The sequence below is a fragment of the Corythoichthys intestinalis genome, chromosome 1, assembly GCF_030265065.1.
Source record: "Corythoichthys intestinalis isolate RoL2023-P3 chromosome 1, ASM3026506v1, whole genome shotgun sequence".
In the NCBI taxonomy this organism is placed as follows: Eukaryota; Metazoa; Chordata; class Actinopteri; order Syngnathiformes; family Syngnathidae; genus Corythoichthys; species Corythoichthys intestinalis.
The window spans coordinates 9,505,879-9,524,759 of record NC_080395.1 but is presented as its reverse complement, the minus strand read 5'-3'; the positions used below and the strand labels follow the sequence as shown (position 1 = coordinate 9,524,759).

Genomic DNA, 18,881 nt, shown 5'->3' with positions numbered 1-18,881 from the left:
TTTACCGGTACCGGAATTCTTCACGATGACCGACGTAATTTTGACCATGTCGGTAAATTTGGTAATTTAATAAAAGAAAAAAATATAGTCTTTTCATCCTGCTTTGACGCTGTGTTCTTCGGCTGTGTTCATTCCCCTTTAAGAAAGCAGTCAGTGCGCTTAAGTATGGAGTCACGTGGTTATCAGGAAGCCAAACAAACAGAAGCCCGGTAGGCTCACGCTAGCGGCTAACGCTACAAGCAATCGTGATGGAGTGCAGCTTAAGGGAGGTAGGCCAAACTTTCACCCGACATTATGTAGACTCTTGGTGGCATCCAGACGGGCTTTCACCCGCTGTACTCCCTTGTTCTCACGATTTCTGGAGAGGGTGCTTTCAGTGCTTTCTACTGGTAGCCAGGCCAATGGCTAATGCTAGCGGCTAACGCTACAAATGAACGTGATGGGAGTCGGATAGCAGCTCTAACCTTGTCAAAAAGACTGAACTTAATCAGTGGATTGGGCACGGACTGTATCTAGCAATTAGTATGTCGCGTTATTTTGTATCTCTGTATGTGATTTCTCTGGTAGCTTTTGTGATGGTAAAGCATTCAGCATAAAGTACAATCCAACAGTGAATATTATAATATGACCATTTAATGACCCCAGCTATTCTGTATGTGCTTAATTCTGTGTCATTACTCCTATCATAAAATCTTAAATCTTTCATTTGCAGAAGATCAATATAGCTTTAATGTGTGTGTCTGTGTGGGGTTTCATGTGTGCTTTCATGTATTAAAAAATGCACTGGGGGAAAAAAAAACTGAAACCTTAAGTAAACACTTGTGTTGAGTAATTATGTCACAGCAGCCATTAAGAATAAGTTGTCTTTTTGAAGTGAACTGTTCAAGCTGTAAATTGTTACAATGACGTTTGCACAGGCATATTGATTTTGACAATGTACATTGTTCAAGCCATACAAGCTGTTATAAATGTTCATACTTGAATTCTTAGTTTACGATAAATTTCTATATTCTTCATGTTTAGACTGCATATACAATTGTTAAATAAAATTGAAAGCTGGTAAATAAATCAACGAGAAACGGTTAATCTGTATTTCATGCATTGATTCAGATTTTCAAATTATATAACAGTACGCCAGGACGAATCTATCGTCATTTATCGTTATCGAGGTAAATCTGCTCAATTTACCGTGATACGTGCTTAAGGCCATATCACCCACCCCTACTGCGACCCCCCCCCAACTCGCCCACTAGTCTAAGGTCCGCTCCAGTCTCCCTATTGCTCGTTTTGAGACACACGGTATAATGTCTTATCTCAGCAAGAGAGAATATGCAATGTTGTTTTAGCCTTTAAAGGTCTGTGCCGAGTGCTTAATGTAACTCATGGCGTTAGCATAGCATTCACATTAGCATTTGGCTATTGCTAACGGCGAGTGTCTTAAACTCTCGGACTATTTTTTTATTTTTACACATAGTTTATGGCATCCAGCCGGATTTAACTAATAATAAAGTGTAGCCTACCATTTTCCTGCTGTGTATTATCACGTGACAAATTTTTAGATACTACAATATTTGCTCGTCTGCCAGTGTTCATTGGAAACCACTTATTTTTGGAGTGAAACTTTCGATTTTTACAGACAAAAATGTTAACGCAGATTTAAAACTACACGAAATTTGTCTCGAGTTTTTACCAACAAAAACCATATGACACATTTTGAAATGACTAAAATAGGACCGAGTATTATCGTCTAAAAGACGAAAATCAAAATGGCTGCCAATAAAATCACTGTTCAGTAGCATGCTTAGGTCTGAGGGGGGTAAATACCTACTCAATTTTCCATTACATTCTAAATTCTAAAATCAGTATAATCAAGGTCGTAAATTAAGACATTTTAAGACTTTTTAAGGACCCGCGGGGACTTTGTGCTTATTGTGCAGTAGGGATATCATACAGTTTGAGATTTGCATTGGTTAATGGTCAATTTACATTCTTAACAGAATAATAGGAATAACTCACAATGCTCTAACATACTGTCTATATAGTTTTCCCCTTCAATCAGTTACTATAAACATATTTGATGTTAAATGTTATAGAATGTATATGGTGATAATGTGTAGAAAATGAAAAGTAACGTCACGTACTTTGCTGAGTTACGAATTACTCATACAATGAAGTAACCGGGTTACTGATTCAATTACTTTTTCGGAGTAGTCATTTGTAACTAACCAATTACTTTTTTTAAAGTAAGATTATAGACCCTACCCACGTGACGTCACAACTCCTTCCTCCTGACTGGTGCCGCCCAATTGTCCGTCAACACATCATGTTTACCTGTTACGGCTACGTACATTCCTCCTATTTACGACGTGTTTTTCTGCTCGTTAACATTAATAATCAAAATGGTGAAGGCGTGTGTGGCGGTCGGTTGCAATAACAGAGAAGATAGACTGAGAAGACGGAGAGACTTGAAGTTCTACCGGATTCCGAGAGACCCGGAGAGAAGAGAGCGAGATGGGCTGCTGCAATTCGACGAGAAAACTGGGCTCCAAACGATTACCACAGATTATGTAGTAGTCATTTTATATCTGGTAAGATGCATTTAATATATATTTAGAGGGTTTTGGGCTGACAACCACAATTAAGATCATTGCTAGGCTAATCGCCGACAACATACACGTATGTATGTAGTGAGAGTGTTATCGCTAAACCATATAAACATTAAAAGCCTTAACTCCATTGACAAACGACATGAAATACATTAGACTTGACAGTGGATGTTAGCAATAACAAAATATTTTGAATTGAAAATTTCGTAACTCACCTTTCCAAGCACAAGATAGATTCCTGCCGAATTTTCGTGGACGAGGACCTGTTTCACCCAACCAGCAACGAAGTATTTATAAGCCTCCAAGCTCTTAAAGTCTTTCAAACTTTCGTGAGAATAGGCTGATTTTGTGTGGACAAGATAGTTGTACAGTTCAGGGTAGCTAGCAGATGTCAGGCAAATACGGCGGAGACAGCGGGTCGAAAAACATCGATTTAGGCATCAAATATGGATCTGGCGAATGGATAAACTGAAGCTTTTCCACATAACGCCTTTTATGCAACGCATCAAGTGAGTTTACGGCATCCGAAAGCACCGGGTCTTCCATGAAATGCATTATAAATTGCTCGATCAATTGAGACCATTGATAATACAGACACAAAATGACGGACAAGGGGGCGGAACCATACAGCGAGCACGTGATTTTGTGACGTCGGTGGGTAGGGTCTATAAACACTTGCGGCAACCAAGCTGAACGAAGTGGCTCCCGGCCGGATTAAACAGCGACTGGCAGAGGGGGTTTGGAGGTCGCATAAATTTTTTAAAAAAAAAAGTGACGAAAACAGGTACTGCATTATACAAAACAGCAATTACACATGTATGCACTTAAATACTACTCAATTTGTATACTGTTCGCTTGATTAAACCTCACACACGTACTCAAAATGCTCTGTACTTGATGTGACGTGGGACAATAAAGGAAAACTTCAGAACGAGCATGTATCAGCAATGAAGCAAATTTATTTTCTTTTTCTTCATTTAATAACTTACATTTTTAGACTGGGTGTTGAGAAATACTGTGCCTAACACTTCCAAGCATCAAGGGCTTTGCAAAGCATTTTTCAAACCTTGAAAAGACAACAATAAAATTAAGCATTTTCGAGGATTTCAAGGACCCGTACGAACCCAGTATTGACAGTTAACAGCCTCAAACATGAGAATTTAGACAATTCTGAGGTCACCGTGGAAGTCCTATTCTAGAACAAACCAAAGAGGGAAATTCACATTTTTTAAAACTGTTATTACCACTCAAAAATACAAACAAGACCACATCTACATCCATTATCTAAATGCAATTCACTGCACGTATATAAAACCTGTCGTAAGATATGTTATTAGAAATAGCGCGATTAAAAACTCTAGCTTACTGAATTTTATGCACATTTTTTACATGCTTTTTCAGGTGTCCCGACTGTGTAAAGTGTTTGGGGCAATGCGGGCAGGAATGTGGTTTCTCTCCAGTATGGATGTACTTGTGTCTTTTTAGGTTGTTCTGGTCTAAAAAGCCTTTGCCACAGTACGGACACCAGTGTCGTTTCTCCCCGCGGTGCCACCTCAGATGCACGTTGAGTTCCATCCGCCTCGCGAATCTTTTTTCGCATAAGTGGCAAGCGAAGGGTCTCTCCCCCGTATGGCTGCGTATGTGGGTCTCCACATCTCGCTTGGTGAAGAAAGCCTTGTCGCAGATCTGGCAGACGAAGGGTTTGAGTTTGCCGTGGACCATCTGGACGTGCTTCGTGAGTCCGAAACCGTAGACGAAACCCTTCCCGCACTGCTGGCAAATATGCATGCGCCCGCTGCTGTGCACCCTGACGTGCCGTCTTAGACCCTTGCCGTCAGGGAAGGTCTTGTTGCACATGACGCAACGGAAGGGGCGGTAACCCGTGTGGAGACTGATGTGAGCCTCCAGGGCGCACCCGCCGCTGAGAACGCGACCGCAGTAGCCGCACTGGTTCTTAAGAAGCGGCTGGCTCGGCTTCGGCGGGGTAACGCCGCTCGCAGAGTCCGGTTTCTCAGGACCAACAACAATTTGACTTGGAGAAGCACCTTGCATTGCCTGCCGTCTTTTCTTCGATCTCTTTTGTTGTGCTAGCGCCATGCCCTTGGATTTGGTCGCATTCGTTACCATCAAATCCTTTTCTCCCTTTCTCGCTTTCTTGGGGGGTCTTTTGTCAGTTTTACTTGATGCGGCCAACTTTGCTGACCGAAGACTCTGGGGAGAAGTTTTCCCAGGTGATGAATGATGTGCCCGTTTTGGGGATTTCTCTCTTTTTGAAGAACTACTACTTCTGGGAGGGTGGTCGTTCGAGGTTTCCGCTCTGGGAGAATTTTGACTCAAAGCGGACAAGTTTTGACTGGTGGTAGGTAATTGGGAAATTTTGGATCCGCTATGATTTTCGGCCTCTTTCTGACGAGCAGCCATTAATTCAGTGAGAGGAATAATTCGATATAAAAGGGGACCATTGGGACCGACGGGCGGTATTTGGATCTTCTCGCGATCGATAGCATTTTTAACAGAACTGGACTCTTTCTGGTTTACCTCTGTTGATGACGACTTTTTGGGGTTTGTAACAGTTTTAACAGGACTGGATTCTTGCTCGCTGACAGCTGGTAATTTCGATTTTTTAGGAGTGGTTACATTCTTAACAGAACTGGATTCTTTAATAGTAACAACTGGTAATTTGGACTTTTTGGGACTGGTGGTATTCTTAACAGAACTGGATTCTTTCTGATTGGCCGCAGGAACTTGGGATTTTTTGGGACTGGTAACTTTTTTAGCGGATGGGGATTGTTTCTTAGTGGCAGTTGGAAATTTGGACTTTTTGGGACCGGCAACATTTTCAACAGAATTAGAGTTTTTCTGACTGACATCAGGTATTGGTGACGTTTTAGGACTTGTAGCATTTTTAACAGAACTGGATTCTTTCGGACTGTCATCTGGTAATAGGGACTTTTTGGGACTGGTAACGTTTTTAACAGAATTGGATTCTTTCTGGCTGGCGGCTGGTAAATGGGTAACCTTTTTAGTCTGACTGGCGGCTGGTGATTGAGACTTTTTGGGACTGGTAGCATTTTTAACAGAACTGGATTCTTTCTGACTGACAGCTGGTAATTGGGACTTTTTGGGAGTGGTAACGTTTTTAACAGAATTGGATTCTTTCTGACTGGCAGCTGGTAAATGGGTAACCTTTTTAGTCTTACTGGCGGCTTGTGATTGAGACTTTTTGGGACTGGTAGCATTTTTAACAGTACTGGATTCTTTCTGACTGACAGCTGGTAATTGGGACTTTTTGGGAGTGGTAACGTTTTTAACAGAATTGGATTCTTTCTGACTGGCGGCTGGTAAATGGGTGACATTTTTAGTCTGACTGGCAGCTGGTAATTGAGACTTTTTGGGAGTGGAAACATGTTTAACAGAACTGGATTCTTTCTGACTGACCGTTGGTAATTGTGACTGATCGTTGCTAGTAACATTTTGAACGGAATTGGACTTCTCCTGACTAACAGTCGGTAATTCTGACTGTTTAGAGCTGGTGTGATCTTTGACAGGACTGGTGTCCTTCTGACGGACAGACAATGACCTGGAATTTTTAGGGCTGGGAAAAGATCTACTTATGTTTTTCATGGGAAGAGAAGCAATATTTTTATGGGTAGAGTGGCCTTTGGGACTACGGTTCTTTTTAACACCAGAATTTGCCTTGAGAGACCGAGTCTCAGGGCGACCGTAATCCTTAGTTGTACTTGACCTGAGACGCACAGTAGTAGCTTTTAATTCATTCGGATTATTCTCTCGTCTACATTTCCTCGGCTTTCCGCTGACCATAGAAGGGGGCGTTGATAATTGGGTAACTGTATCTTCGATTGAACCTGAGCCGGGACTCTGATTTGAATCTCCAGATTTATCAGAGACTGCATTATCGGTAGAAAGTGTCTGCTTTGATAATTTCTTCTTTGCTACGCTAGTTGTACTTGTGGTTGAATTTGATCTTAGACTGACAGCAGACTCGAAACGTTTGTTTGCACCAGCTTCACTTGCAGAGTTTATTGAAACACGTTCAGTAGTATCCCCAACTATTAGGCCGCAAGATTCAGATGCATCTTTTGGTGGGCTTACATCACCAGAGTTGACTTCATTCTGTGGCAGCGAGGCGGAAACCTGAGCGCTTTCGGTAGAGCCTTTGAGAGCAAGCCTGCACAAGCTTACAACAGGCTTTCGAGGGTTGGCAGAAACGGACTTGATCGTGGGGTAACTGATTTCTTTACTCCGTTGATTATGGGGACTTCCTTGGGAAAACTCTGTTGCTGTGAGACTCTGGGGACTGGTTGTATTTGCACAAACAGGAACAGACTCTTGGGTCGATTCTTGATCAGCAGTACTCACGTTGTCCAATCTGGTTTTCTTGGGGCTTTCTGTCGGTGGCTCTGCGTTTCTCTTTCTTTTACCAAGCATCGTCTTCTTCAGGTGAAGTCCGAGACGGGTTACAATGGATAGTCTCTGTGCCTTTTTCTGGCAATCGCTACTGATCCCCTCGCATGGACTTTGGTCACCTGTGGACTCCTTTGTCAAAATAGGATAAGACAGCATTATGTTTGAGGTTTGTATAGAAGGAAATTCAAAAGCAATCATAACATAAAGGTGCACCAATAGGGGGCGGATTTAATAAATCTTGGGGAATCCTCTAGTCCACCAATCGCATCTACAATCGGTTAGCTACATTAGCCTATGTTAAGCCATTAAAACCAAGTGTTAATGTTCATTAATATGACCATTAACACTTGTGTATTTTCATATTTCCACAACCCCAACATAATGTTTATAATTGTAATATTTGCAGTTATGTTATTATATTTTAGATGTTATTTTCCCCAGAAAATGTGTTTCTTGATTTCCGTAAACCTGATTATTTCATTTTCTTAATAAATGAAAATACTGCTACATTTTATTTTTGATAAAGGGAATTACATTTGTGTTGTTTAGAAAGAAAAGTTAACTTTTCAATATATATTTTTCAAACAATTACTGCACCAGCAGTTAAAAGAAGCGGTAGGAACCTCTGGGTACCTCACGATAAGATACTGTTTGCAATACAAGTCGCACGATAACGATTATCTCAATAATGCGATACAAAAATTACCGATACATGGGTCAGGAAGTAATTCTACAAAACTTTATTGTGCAAGTAATAAACCGAAAAACAAGCTCTTTTCCATCATTCTATTGTGAATTGATTTAGGTTTATCAGAAGTAGACATTCAAATCATTTGCATGAACATTTGTTCATTTGCTGCCATTCCTCCCACTTCAAACTGATTGGGCGTCTATAGCAACCAAGGAGTTTGATTTTGGGGCATTTCAGGTCATTTTCTGTCGATTTTAAAGAGCATATGACACGAGAAAAAAAAGTCTTAATTGGCATTATTATGTGAATTAGAATCATATTTTGAGACGATTCGACTATATACAACAATTTACAAAAGCACAGATGACGAGAAATTAGTTTTTTAATCTGCCGGTTAGCCACGCCTACCATTATAGGGCTTTAGCGTCCCCAACAGGTGGATGACGTCAGCGGTAGACTGGGCTTATCGGTTTTACTATTCAGCCCATTGAGGGGGAATTATTCAGAACGAGGAAAACGCAACGAAAAGAGCCGCAAAATGTCATTGTTTCTGTCTCTTTACTTCAATATTTTTACAGGATATTCTTTTTATCCAAGTATTTTCCCCAATAGCTATATAAATGGCTTGAGAAGGACCAGTCAGCCCGTCGAGGGGGGACTATTCACAACGAGGAAAACGCGACGAAGAGAGCGGCAAAATGTCATTGTTTCTGTCTCTTTACTTCAGTATTTTTACAGGATATTCTTTTTATCCAAGTATTTTCCCCAATTGCTAAATAAATGGCATGTTCATGACAAATAACAGTCTTGTGCTGAATGGAATATGAAATAATAAAAATGCATTTATTCAGGACGACATGGCAAAATTACTCCATAATGGTCAAAAATGTCGACTTCACCTTTACTGTCGTACCTCCCGAACGATATTTTATGACACCTAAATCGGACATATGTCATTTCCCTTCCCCGGCTTCGGAGAATGTAAACAAACCAGAAGCCGTGACAGCTAGCTGACATGCTAACCCGAACAGAGTGATGTTTCAAAGTCTTCGAAGTGGAAAATCACACATAACTATCCTGGATTATTTGACATGACGACCCAGTTGTCGATTGTCTTAGTGGATCGGCAAACCGCCCGGCGGAGAGCAATTTACAGTTCGTTCCGCGGAGGAGGGTGGGTGGATTTGTTGTGCAGCTAACGTGCTGCTGCTAATAAGCATTAGGAGAGCTTTTTACATGCCTATCAATGATCAAACGTAAGTAGTCCTTCATTTAAAGGAAGTTTGTAGTGTTTACTTTGTAATCGCTGTAATCGTATTTGACATAATACAAAACAAGATGTTTACTCACTTCCTCGTAAGTCCAATGGTCCCATACTAAATATCCACGGTGAATGGGAACCTTTTGAAACTCCAAAAAGGCGCATACGCCTCTCCCTCATACAGAATGATTTTTCTGCTGGCGTGATGCGAAAAATAAACGTATTAATCCGCAAAATCAGCTGAATCCTTCGTCCTCATACACAACAGTACACTGTAGCGTGAAGAGGACGTCTTCTACCGTACACGTCACAGCGCCCTCCTCCTCAATGCAAGACCAAAGCCGGAAGTCCCTCATTTTCATGGCGCGGGATTCAAAAATACTAAATAAAAATAGCGATCGCTTCCACACACATCCAAGCGGCCCATATCATTCAGGGGCATAAAATACCGCGTGTATTATGAAATAAACATGCTTTTTCGTGTCACAGGCACTTTAAGTCACTTCCTGTTGATTTGAGGGCATTTATGGGTCACTTCCTATGGATTTTGGGGTATTTATGGGTCACATCCTATTGATTTTGGGTTACAGAACAGGAAGTGACCCTTACTCTAAAATGAACAGAAAGTGAATGCCCTGAAATTCGGAAAAGCTGACCGCGAATGCTCTGGTTTGGAACGAACGTTCATTCGCCCCCTTCCAGTCTAAATGGATCGGGCAACTAACTACGTCAATACAACAGAAACACTTCAAGTGGAAGATCTTGGTAGCAACTTTTTTTTTTTTTTTTTTTAAATTAAGAGTGACACCTTTTTAAAACTTGATAACCTTTTGGGATACAAAATATCACGATATATCACCATTTCGATTTTTTGTCACACCCCCAGTTAAAAGTAGTTTCGCAATTAATGCTCAATGCTTTACGATGAAACCAGATTGATTGGAACATGAAAGATATAGGTTGTGGTTTATGAAGAAAAAATTGGGATCCCCAAAAGTCGAGCTCGGAAGGTCATGATTTTTTTTCCCCATTGGTGATCGGCAAGAAAATTATGATCTGGGCACCTCTGTTTAAACTATTGATACCTTATAAGTACATCAGTTTTAACTGTTGAATAAAATATTTAAAACAAAAGAAAAAAATCATTACCTTTTGGGCATCTTTTAATACAGGTGATATTTCCAACTGTGCAAGGAAATCAGTTTTGGTCGGTTGTAGATCAGGTTCTGGTAAGTCCTCGGTAAGGGGTGTCAATTGCACAGGACTAGTAGAATTAGTAGAATTGCCATGTCCAGAAATAGAATTCTGCTCAGCATTGTTGATCATTTCTGCAATCGGTGTGGAAGTTTGACTTTCTTGTGCAGATAAAGCTGAAAAGTCGTCGTCAGAGTCCAGTGTTAAGTTCAAAACAGGCTCAGACACACTGGAAGGTGAAGAGGGCAGCAAAACAATGTCTGGTGCCTCCTCCAACGTGGAGCAAGGTGATGACTCTTCTGGCAGTGAGGAGTTATTTGGAATTTCTTCTGAACTGGGACGCATGCAGGTTGACAATTCAGACACCTCTGATGGAGAGACAGTCGTTTCTGAAGCCTGGTCATCGAACAAAGATGATGTGCTCTCTAGTGGGACAGCCTCAGATTCCCTTTGACGAGACAATATTTGTGAACGCAAACGAGATCCAGCTGGAAATGCCAGACTTGCCAGTCGTTTTAATCTGATAACTGGGACTAGTGGTGAACTGTCTGCGGGTACATTCTCGGTTGACAATACCTCTGCCATCTCCTCAGGTGTTATTTCACAAACGGCCAACTGTTCTGACGAAGATTCCAGTTGCGGGGATGTCAATGTGGGGGAAACCAACAACATCTGTTCTGATGATGCTTGCGTTTCATCTGAAATACCCATGTTTGGTTGCTGCGATGACAACGTGACTGTCGGTTCAACCGATGTCTGGTCCTTAGGTTCCACTTGCGTCTCGGACACTTGTGCTGGCCTGCCCAATGCCTCTGCAGTTTTGCAAATTATTATCTTAATTTTTTTGCTCTGTGTCTGGTCTGAACTTTGATTCATTGAGCTGAGCGTTGTGTCGGACTCGACGAGTGGAGCAGCTACTGTGGAAGTAACCTCTGTTTCCCTTTGAGGAAGTCCTGAAGATGCTGGAGATGTACAACCATCTTGGGAAGCAGCAGTTGTTGAGACGAAATCTGAGATCTGGGTTGAGAACCGAGGCGAACTCGTACACTGTGGATGAGGGGATGGCGGTTCGTTAAAAGCAATGATATTTGAGGGTAGAAGATCTGAGTTCGGTGTCGTCTCTAATGGATACGCCGATAGATCTGAAATAAGGGGCACGCACTGCTCAACTGATTTGCTTGCAGTAGCAGTCGCCGACAGTTTAGTTGTCATGTCCAAAGAATCAGAACCTGGATTAGGCTGGGGTACAGTCTGAACGCTAATCTGGGACTGATCATTGCTGGAACTTGTTGCATCAGTGACAGAACATGCCTTGTTTGTTGACAACTTAGCAGTTGGTGGCAATTGTACTAGCAATGCCTGGGTAGGTAATGGAGATTGGACAACAGGCAAAGTTGCTGCAGAAAGAGAACACCGGTCTTGGACCTTTTCTTGTTGGGAGATAAGGTTCTTTGACTGATCCATTGCTTCAACAAGTAGCATTGCATCCTGAAGCATTACAGTGCTGCTTCCTGTCTCGAGCGGATGAGACATAGGCTGAGGTGAAGTGGCTTCATTCCGTGAAGCACCTTCAGTATCACTTGAAGGGGACCAAAGCATTTTCTTTGGGATGTTTTGCAGGTGTTTCACTTTTTCTGAAGGTTGTTTTCTTTCTCTCCTGAGTTTGGTTTGTTGTCCTTTCGTGTCACATTTGGGCCCGTGCTCCATTGGGCTGCATTTGAGCTGTTGTCCCTGTACTTGTTTCTTCAACAGCGTTGCTTCAATGTTCTCCTCCTCTGCTTTTTTATCAACGGTTTCATTGAAAGATGGACTCAGTAGTTGAACCTGTAATGTCTCCGATTCTTGGGTCTTGAATTCAGGTACTAGTTGACCAACATTAGGTGCCACAACCGTGTAACCACTCTGTTTAATGAGTGAGTTGAGAACATTGACAGTCTCTGTCAACTGATTTTGTGCCTGGTTTGAATTTTCATCCTGTTCAAAACAAGGCTGGACTGTAGTCACTAGAGTGTTCTGGCTTTTTCTGAGCTCTTCAGTTGAAAGTCTCTGGTCAGTTGCGGGGCCACAAGCAGTCATAGCTTCTTGTTTGTATATTGGTCTTTGACCAAGGGATGGTAACTCAAGTTGAACCTGGGTTTCCACCAACTGTTGGGTCCCCATTTGAGATAATACTTGACCAGCACAGGATGCCATTTCCAATTTACTACTTATGGGTGTTGGTGGATTAATGTAATTTACTGTCTCTATGGACTGATTCTCTGCCTTGTGCAAATATTGATCCTTTTCCAAACTGGGGTGAACTGCGGTCACTTGAGTGTCATAACTTCTGACCTCTTCAATTGGACATTGCTGGCCAGCCCGAGGGACTTCCATTTCTTTTACACAAGCCAAAGTTGGTTGTGGATCTAAGAGAAGTGAGGAGGGATGTGATAAAAGGGACTTGTGACTGAGACAACATTCAGAGGATATAAACCTGTCAATATTTCCCAATGAGTTTCAATCTCACCTGCAACTGCGTATATCATCTGTGTGCCGACCACAGCCGGTTCAGAAACCTTTAGAATAAAAAAGGGGAAAATAATAAGCTTTTACAGCAACAAACACTGAAAAAATGACTCAATTCAAATAGCATCATCTCACAGAAGAAGTTCAGATAAAGAAGTTGGAAGAAAATAGTCATGCAGTCATCTTCCAGTCTAAAGGGTATAGATGTCTAGCTCCTTTAATGGCAGCCAATGAGTTTATAATGCTGAATAGAGGAAGAACAACTATATATATATATATATATATATATATATATACACAAATTCATCACTGATAACGTGTCCACGTGTCTCTGTCTGCTGTATTCAAGACTTGTCAAGGCCAACTAAGAAATATAGCAATCTGGATAGGAACCTCCACACTTTTTGATGAACCAACCTAAACACGCCAAGAAAAATCCCGTACAACCCAAGTTGAATACTGAGCACCTCTCCATTTTGGACAAGGGTCTTAAGGAATTCTTCAGGAGAAGTCATACTAGATGGTCGGACTCAAAAAAGGATCTTGCTCTCATCGTTGAGCAGTGAGATGATTATGAAGTGCTTAGTCTTGCTGGAGTCCTTGTCTTTCAGGACTTATAGCCTTCAATGTACATTCACTGGGACCGTAACACACCCTCTCCTCCAGATCAACGAGAATCTTCCAGTAACTTGGTCGAAACTTCGGAGCCAGATCCAAAACAGCAAGTTCTGAGTGGCCTCAAAGTAAGCTTAAATTTTTTACCTGGGCAAGTCACGCCACAGAGGATGGTGCCACCTCACTATCACTAAAGGCTAGTAGTTTCTAGCAGAACTCGAGATCGAGGTCACAGCAAACACTGAAGCTGCTTGGTATGAAAGGGTTGAAGACCAGGATTGACCTGATTGCTGTGTTTGAGACAGTTGACTACGTAGTCTTAATATAAAGTATTGGGAAAGTATCGGGCAGTGGTCTTCACTGGTTCAAGTCCCGTTTTTTTTTTTTTAATTAAAAATTGCTAATTTGGCTGCTCTGGCAAAATGTCTACAGTCAGTGGAGTACCCCAGGGATCAATCCAGGGACCCGTGTAGTACAATCTATACATGCTGACATTAAGAGAAATCTGGAGTCCTAATCATCTATTAGTTTCATGTTTTATGGAATTCATTTTCCTTCATGTAATTTTGAAGCACAATGTATCGTTTTGTGTATGAATTTTCCTCTACAAATAATCTTGCCTTACTTTACCAAGTGTACTGAACAGATCGACCCCAAGTTTGATCAAGCAGATGTTTCGTAATCATAGACATACCTCTTGGTTTGAAGGTGACACTGTCACCGTTGAAGTTTCTTGTGTTGCAGTGTTGTAGTTGTTTAGCAGGATGTACACAATTTGCTGTTGCTGCCCTTGTTCTTCTGTGCTTTGCTCCGCTTCTTGCGGCATCAGCAACACATGGTCAGGATGAAGTTCTGAAAACATTTTCACAGAGTCAAATAACCTGAAAACCCTCCAACCTAAGTCCAAATGTAGAGCGCTGGCAAGACATCTCCGGTAAATGACATTTTGTCTTAAATGGAGACTCCAAGGGAGTCTACGGACAATTGATGGACGCAACAAGACTTTTGGTTGTATCTAGCATCGTTTCAGATGAACTACGGCGGAGGGCGAAAAAAACTGAATATGGCGATGTAATGTAAAAACACCTCAAAAGGAACAACGCGGAACACGGTCCACTAAGACCTGATGTCCCCCATCTCTCCCTGGACATGTGCGAAGTCATGCTGGCAATGAGTGTTTGCACACTTTCTGAGAGGGGACTCCTCCAGGCATTTTCAGCAGACCCTTAAAAAATGTTTGGGTTTGCCGGACCGGCAGTCCCCCCACCATCGGTGCCCATACACCACCAGGTGAAATGGTGGTGATTGGTTGACAGTTCCGCCCCTCTCTTCTCCAAAGTGTCCAAGGCATGCGGCCGCAAGTCCAATGAAATGACTACAAAGTCCATCATCAGACTGCTGCCTATGGTGTCCTGGTGCCAAGTGCACATATGGACACCCATATGCTTGAAGATGGTGCTCATTATTGCCAATCCACAACTGGCACAGAAGTCTAATAATAGAACACAGCTCAGGTACTGATCTAGGGGTGGAGGTCTACCTCCCAATCACCCCCCAGGTCCCGCTGTCATTGCACATCTGAGCATTGAAGTCTCCTGGGAGAATGAGTCCCCAGAAGGAACACTCTCCAGCGCCCCCTCAGGGATTCCCAAAAGTTTGGGTACGCCAAGTTGGTGTTTGGTGCGTAAGCACAAACAATCAGGACCCCCCCACCACCCAAAGGCGGAGGGAGGCGACCCTCTGGGTGAACCCAAATCTATTGCAGGAGGGCAAAAAGTATGCGCACTCCTGCTCATCGCCTCTCACTGTGAGCAACTCAAGAGTGGAGGTTTGCAACTCCTCTCGAGAGGAGTGATACCAGAGTCCAAGCTGTGTGTAGAAGTGAGCCGGACTGCATCTCTTCGGAACTTCTCAACCTCACGCACTAACCAGGGCTCCTTCCCAAGGACTTCACCAAGGACCCATCTTTTGGCTACGAGCCAACTGCCTGCACAGCTGACCTCTTTGGCCCCTCAAACAGGTGGTGAGCCCATGGGAAGGGGAACCCAAGTCGCCTCTTCCGGCTGTGCCCCATGGGTGCACGCCTGGCCACCATGACCCTCAGGCTTGGCTCCATAGGTGGGCCCCAGTGACCCGCGCCCAGGCGATGGAAAACTGGAGTTTTTGTTTCTCATCAGAAAAGGTCTTTTGAGCAGTTGTCTAGTCCCGATTTTCCATAACTCCTAAAAACTTTTTGTCACTTCTCAAATATTACTGTGTGTCTACTATATCAGGTATCGCCAACTTATTTAGCAAAGACCCGCTGTGGGTGCAGGATTTCATTCTAACCAAATAACATGACACCTTTTAACCAATCTGGTGTTTTACAAGAGCTAAACACTGTGGGAAGTGATTATTTCTAAATAAAAATGAATAACAAGTGATCCCTATAGCACTTGTTGGATTTGGTTCAGTTGGTAACACAAGCACATTTTCACACTTTCTTAAACAAATGGCCATAATATTCTCAACACTTCATTTTTTTGGCTTCAACACCACTTGCTAGCACCATAGAGCAAATAAACTACTACGAAGCTTTGAAACCATTTGGTTCAAAGCTTTGTGGTACTTCATTGTTTCTCTCACTTTCCTTGGGAAAGACAGACAAGCTCTGCTGCCACCTGCTGTCAATACTGTTGTCGTCCAACATGCCTCTTGCCTCCAGGCATGCATTGTGGCTCTGCCGATTTCAATAACATGCAAAGTTCACTTTAGTGGCTATTTACAATATTTCTATGTTACTGTTCCAGTTCATGAATTGTTCGTTATGCTATACAATTTGCTGTTGTGTGATCATTTTAGATTCGTTTTGAAACCATAAGCTTGAATGACCTTTGGTATAATGACGTTCTGTTACTTGTCATTGGTTGTGAAGTGGATAGAAAATTCTTTCCAGGAATTTGGCCCCCGATCAGATGCAAATTTATATAATCATGTCAATCGTTTGTGCTACTTTTTTGCTTGTTTGTGCTGTTAGATGTTTCGTTTGCGGTGCTATCATTTTTAAGGGTATTTACAGTTCTTTTACAGGTCAATCTGGGATCAAAGAACCCCAATTTTGATCCCAAAAAAAAAAGCGTCAATCGTTTAAACTTCGCTTATGCTGGTTTGTGCTGTAAAAAGTTGCGTTTGCGCTGCTATCGTTTTTGAGGTATTGATTTCGAGTGATGACATCAATCACATCCCCTCCGTCGCGGCTGACGGAGTGTACCAACCCTCTAAATAACAGGGGTATCCGAACAATTAGCGCAAACGTAGCACAAACGAACAGCTGCAAGTGACACCATCACTTGAAATTAATATCTCAACATCTATAAAATGATAGCAGCACAAACAAAAAGATTTTTTACAGCACAAACGTAGCATTAACAAACGGCACAATTTTGGGTCCACTTCGCAATAAATGGTGGGCTGCGTGACAAAATCACTCGAAATTAACATTTCAAAAACGACCGCAGCACAAACGCAACTTTTTACAGCACAAACCAGCATAAACGAAGCATAAACGATTGACATATTTTTAGCCATTCATAACCAAAATGGGGAGCTGGTGGACCTCAGATTGACATATAAGGGAATTGTAAATATTTTAAAAACAATCGCAGCACAAACGAAACTTTACAGCACAACCCAGAACTAACGTAGCACAAATAATTGACATCATTTTTATATGAGTTTGTGTCTGATCATCAGTGCAAAAAGGGACTAGTGGCTACTTATAGTAAAATATTAGCTATCTATTTTCTTCAAACTTAACTAGGAAGAAAACTAACTGATGGATGGACTCGCGCACCTTTAGCAACTTTAGTGTCCCCTGGTAACCAGGCACTCTGGGCGACAGCCCAGCCTGCTCATGCCGAGAACCGCCACTGCTCAAATCCATATTTTTAATGCACACTTTAATCCGAACGCCGATTAAAGATTGGATTGAATTCTCCATGTAAACATAGCATGCAGGTAGTGAGTTATTACAACTCTCATAATTCTCATAATATAAGATAAAAATCAGCAAATCAGAAGGGGGAAAAATCCTTACAATAAAATGAGTAAAACTGAATAGGTGTGGCCTTTAGATGACGCATATGCTACCACCGGAAGTGCAATTGCATAACCATAAAACTAGTCTATTTATTTATTATTAATTTATTATTCAAACAGAACTCCCCAAACTTAACCATTACAATCTTTGTCAACCTTTCTTCAAACCGAGTCGCAGCAATTTCGTAAGAACTTTTGGAATTGATAAAGTAGAAAAGGTGTCAAATCTGTTGTGATTTGGCATAGTCATTATCAAATCCAGCCTGCGAGTTATATAGGCAGTTTCAGTTCCATGATGAAGTATGAACAAAGCTCCCAGTTTAAACGGCGGTTGGCTTTTCCCTTCAGAGTGGCGTGTGCGTAGCTAACTACTTCCGTTGGACAAAGGGCGCTTTGAAGCAATAGTTCGAGAAATTTCACCGTAAAGTGTAATAGGAATCGTTTAAAAAGCTTTGAAACTCACCACATTGAACAGCGGCGTCCCGCATGTTAGAGCGCTCCAACTTGCCGATTACATCCTCCATTTTTCTGCATGTTGTTTTCAGGGCCTCATTCTCCGTCTTCACCTTCGCTAGTTCCGCCTTTAATTCGTCTACCAACGTTTCAAAAAGTTTGGTGGTTTCCGCGATGGTGCTTTTCACGACGCCCTCCATAAAGGAAGCGTACTTGTTTTGAAAGTCACCCGTCGACATGTTTGTGTTTCTTTTACAGCGGAGTTGCGGAGAAAAAGCTGCTCTCGAAACGGTTAGCTCCGTCGAAATGTGGCTCGACGGACGAGTTCAAAATGGCTGCGGCCAGACACGTCATTGCGCGCGAACGTCTTACGTCATCCCAGCTCCCGGTCTTTGTTTACCGGCTGCGAACTAGCGCGCTACTGCCTACCACTGTTAGCTAGTAGTACTACAATTTGTTTGTTTTAAATGACTGATATGTTTTAAACTTTAACTATTTATTTTTTACATATTTTTAAATGATAAATAATAATAATAATAATAATACTTTTTATTTGAAGGCGCCTTTCTGGCACTCAAGTTCGCCGTACAATCATTTACAACATTTTAACAAATTAAAAAGTGAGAAAAAAATAAAGTATAGAACGTTTAAGGCAAATTTAAAATACTAAAGAGATGTAAGGGCAGTAAAAAAATATTAATGGAATAAATAAATAAATAAGTAAATAAAAACAGATCAGAAATTAGGGATTATGGATAGGCAAGTCTGAACAGGTGAGTTTTGAGTTTGGATTGAAAAAGGGGGAGTGACTCGGTGTTCCTGAGGTCGAGTGGGAGTGAATTCCAAAGCTGGGGAGCCGAGTGTTCAGCCGCTGAACGCTCGGCTCCCCATGGTGCTGAGGCGAGCGGGGGGGACAGACAGGTGTATGGAGGACGATCTAAGGGCAGAGGAGGGAGATGTAACATGAATGAGGTCAGACAGGTATGGAAGGGCGAAGTTGTGGATGGTCTTGAATGTGAGGAGGAGGACTTTGAACTGGATTCGAAAGTGG

The 18,881-nt window shown here is 42.0% G+C and overlaps 1 protein-coding gene across 1 annotated transcript; it reads right to left on the bottom strand.

The window, feature by feature from the left end:
• Positions 1-3,545: 3,545 nt before the first annotated feature.
• On the bottom strand, positions 3,546-18,190 carry LOC130924566 (mucin-2-like). Its single transcript, XM_057851228.1, has 5 exons — positions 17,841-18,190; positions 13,995-14,152; positions 12,687-12,735; positions 10,136-12,585; positions 3,546-7,163 (listed from the first exon to the last, which is right to left on the bottom strand). Exons 1-5 carry the CDS (start codon positions 18,067-18,069, stop codon positions 3,969-3,971), a joined length of 6,081 nt encoding a protein of 2,026 aa, XP_057707211.1. The 5' UTR covers positions 18,070-18,190; the 3' UTR covers positions 3,546-3,968.
• Positions 18,191-18,881: the final 691 nt, after the last annotated feature.

Coding starts and splice junctions, on each gene's coding strand:
- LOC130924566 (XM_057851228.1), bottom strand. CDS start 18,069: ATGTCGACGGGTGACTTTCAAAACAAGTACGCTTCCTTTATGGAGGGC. Junction 12,736..13,994: donor TGTCACCTTCAAACCAAGAG/GTATGTCTATGA, acceptor TTTATTCTAAAG/GTTTCTGAACCGGCTGTGGT. Junction 12,586..12,686: donor GATGATATACGCAGTTGCAG/GTGAGATTGAAA, acceptor CACTTCTCTTAG/ATCCACAACCAACTTTGGCT.